Source organism: Austrofundulus limnaeus, unplaced genomic scaffold (genome assembly GCF_001266775.1).
Source record: "Austrofundulus limnaeus strain Quisiro unplaced genomic scaffold, Austrofundulus_limnaeus-1.0 Scaffold17, whole genome shotgun sequence".
Lineage (NCBI taxonomy): Eukaryota > Metazoa > Chordata > Actinopteri > Cyprinodontiformes > Rivulidae > Austrofundulus > Austrofundulus limnaeus.
Genome location: NW_013952419.1, coordinates 1,065,048 through 1,067,725, shown reverse-complemented (window position 1 = coordinate 1,067,725; position 2,678 = coordinate 1,065,048). Strand labels below are relative to the sequence as shown.

Genomic DNA, 2,678 nt, shown 5'->3' with positions numbered 1-2,678 from the left:
ACTTTAAATTAAGCATCCAAATAACTTTTTATGGCTTATGGAGTAACTCTTTCATCTGCAAATGACTTAAAGCAGTGGGGTCAATTTCTGACAATATTTATTTTAAAAATGTATATATTAAAAATTATTCTTATAGAAATATGAATGATCTGTTCCAAATTAAGTTTTGTGTAGCATAGAACACATATAACCTAACAGATAAATAAAAAATATTGCATTTAGAAAGACATCATTGGCATTCACTTCTTGTGTCTTTCTCTCCATTAACTTTTTATTAATTTTTTCTTAGAGAAATGTTTTATCACAATCCAGCAAATCAGTTATAAAAAGAAACCCAATTAAGTGACTTCAAAATAAGAAGAGAAAAAAGAAAAAGATAATTACAGTCAGTTCTCTGTTGTTCTTTCAACATCAAAATCAAAGTTTGACAAAAAAAATTCAAATTTCATTTTCTCAGCTTGGAGTTTGGCCATCTGTCATAAGAAGAATATAACAAAAAGAGAAACCATAAAACTATTTAAAAGTATTGACTTTGTGGCCAAATAAAATGCTAACAAGGGCCAAATTTGGCCCACGGGCCTTGAGTTTGGCACGTGATTTAAAACATGCTGGATATGCATACAGAATTTCCTCCGAAAATACGTTACTTTCAAAGTTTTGCCTAGTCACAAGCAAAATAAAACTGTTACCTGAGACTTTATGCAACTTCATTCAGACATGCATGCAGACACAAAAACCCCACAAAGAACAATTTCATACCGCTGATGCAAGTGCAAATCCAGCCAGTTCTGCGTTACCAATGTGACCACAGTATATGGTGATAACAAAAGGCAAGAGAAAGTTCAGGATTCGAGACAGCAGCTGGAGAAACAAACAAGGAAAACTCAGTCAGAAAGCTGCATTTGGAAATCAGGAGCCAAGTATTAATTTGTTCATAGGTGCAAGCCTCATTTTTCACTTATTGCACACTTTATAAAATTCATAAGTGACTGTTAAACTGAATTATGCACAGCAGATTTACTTTCCATCAAGGGGAAAAAACAGTAAAAAGTTATGCTCTCCTATCAGAGCACTTAGGCAACACTGCAGCTTGGCTCTACTCACCAGAGGGCCCGTGAGTCTCAAGACGTGGTAAAGTTCTTCTCTGTAGGCAGGTGGCAGCCAGCGCTTCACGCACGCACACCAGAACAGCTTGGAGCTGGCGAGCGTTGGCCCCTCATCCTCGTGTGCCCCCTCCATCTTGACAACCCCAGTGACGGGCCCTGGACCCGGCAAAGGGTGTGCAGGTTCCGGAGAACCCAGCTTCTCCATTGTTGCCCAGAATGAGCGGACAGGAGTGAAAAAGAGGAGGAAGAAAAGCTACAGAACTGCAGAGGGAGGGGGGGTATAGAGTGAAAGGATAAGAGAGGGGGAGTCGGCCTATCTGGGCTTAGAAACACAGTCCATTGACTTTTTTTTTTAAAGTTGCACAGTGCTGTTTGAAGAAAGAGGACAATAAATTTGAATATTGGTGTTTTATTGAGACCTACCTTCCACAGTGAAGTCTTAAACCTGCCGGCTGAACTCCACCTCCAGTCAGGCTCAGATCAGGGATATTTTATGTGTGCAGTTATTGTTGAAGGAAATACAGTGTGAGCACAATGAGTGAGTGCTGTCTCAGTGCATGTTTTTGTGTGTGGGTTTGTGTGAATGGTCTCTCAGGGCTCAGTAGTAATCTGATAAGGAATGCCAGTTTTTTTTTTGTTGTTGTTTTTTTGTTTTGTTTTTTGGCATCATGTTTACCAGGAGCTCTGATGGCAAAGCCCATACAGGCTCATGTTAACAACATTTATCGATGTGTTTGTTAGTATGTGTACACACATGTATTGGCTGCTAATCTTATCTGACTTTGCGTGAACTTTGGCCACTGGCTCTGTTCTCTGTACTCATGTAATTTCCACACAAAGAAACAATCACGTGTGCACAGAGCTATATTTTTCCAGGGGGGTTGCCTCTGACACAGTTTTAGAATAATTTTTGGAAGCATTTATAGATAGCTTTGCCTGATAAAGTGATTCAACTGCTGAAATTGACCAGGCTCCTCTGAATACACATTAAATTGTGAAGCTGATACAAGTGTTTTAATGTACAATAGATGAGCAACACTCACAGTAAACCGACAGCACACAGTAACACTATAAGAATGTGTGTGGATGAGTTACAATCAGCAAAGTAACATAATAAACATTCTTCAAACATGTGTTGCAATTATTTGTAAACTTGAGCTTTGATTTAAAAAAAATAAACATTCACATAAGGATTTATTTAAAAGGTGGATGCAACCCTTCAAGTTTTTATCCCTTAAAGAAACACATGTGCAACAAGGATTAAATCATTAAGAAGCTATTACTAATTACCATAGCACCATATATGCTTTTTCAAAATTACACAAGGGATTTAGAGATTGTTATAAAGAATAAAAAGATTAGGAGCCAGAAGCTCCTAATAGGTTTTAGTCTGAGTTGTGGAAAAACTCAAGTTCTGCATTTAGGACGACATAGCATAGCTTTCGAACTAATATATATTAAATGGTGATATACACTCACCGGCAACTTTATTAGGTACACCTGTCCAACTGTTCGTTAACACTTAATTTCTAATCAGCCAATCACATGGCGGCAACTCAGTGCATTTAGGCA

At 37.9% G+C, this 2,678-nt stretch overlaps 2 protein-coding genes across 2 annotated transcripts in view; one reads left to right on the top strand and one right to left on the bottom strand.

The window, feature by feature from the left end:
- Window positions 1-1,356, bottom strand: part of slc47a1 (solute carrier family 47 member 1) — a gene marked incomplete at its 5' end in the record, with an annotated part of 13,481 nt that extends 12,125 nt beyond the window's left edge. The window contains 2 exon segments of the mRNA XM_014003203.1: window positions 760-861; window positions 1,105-1,356. Coding sequence (XP_013858657.1) covers window positions 760-861; window positions 1,105-1,311 — 309 coding nt within the window.
- The window catches only part of tmigd1 (transmembrane and immunoglobulin domain containing 1), an 86,378-nt gene that overhangs the window by 73,565 nt on the left and 10,135 nt on the right, over window positions 1-2,678 (top strand). The gene's annotated exons all lie outside the window — the stretch shown is intronic.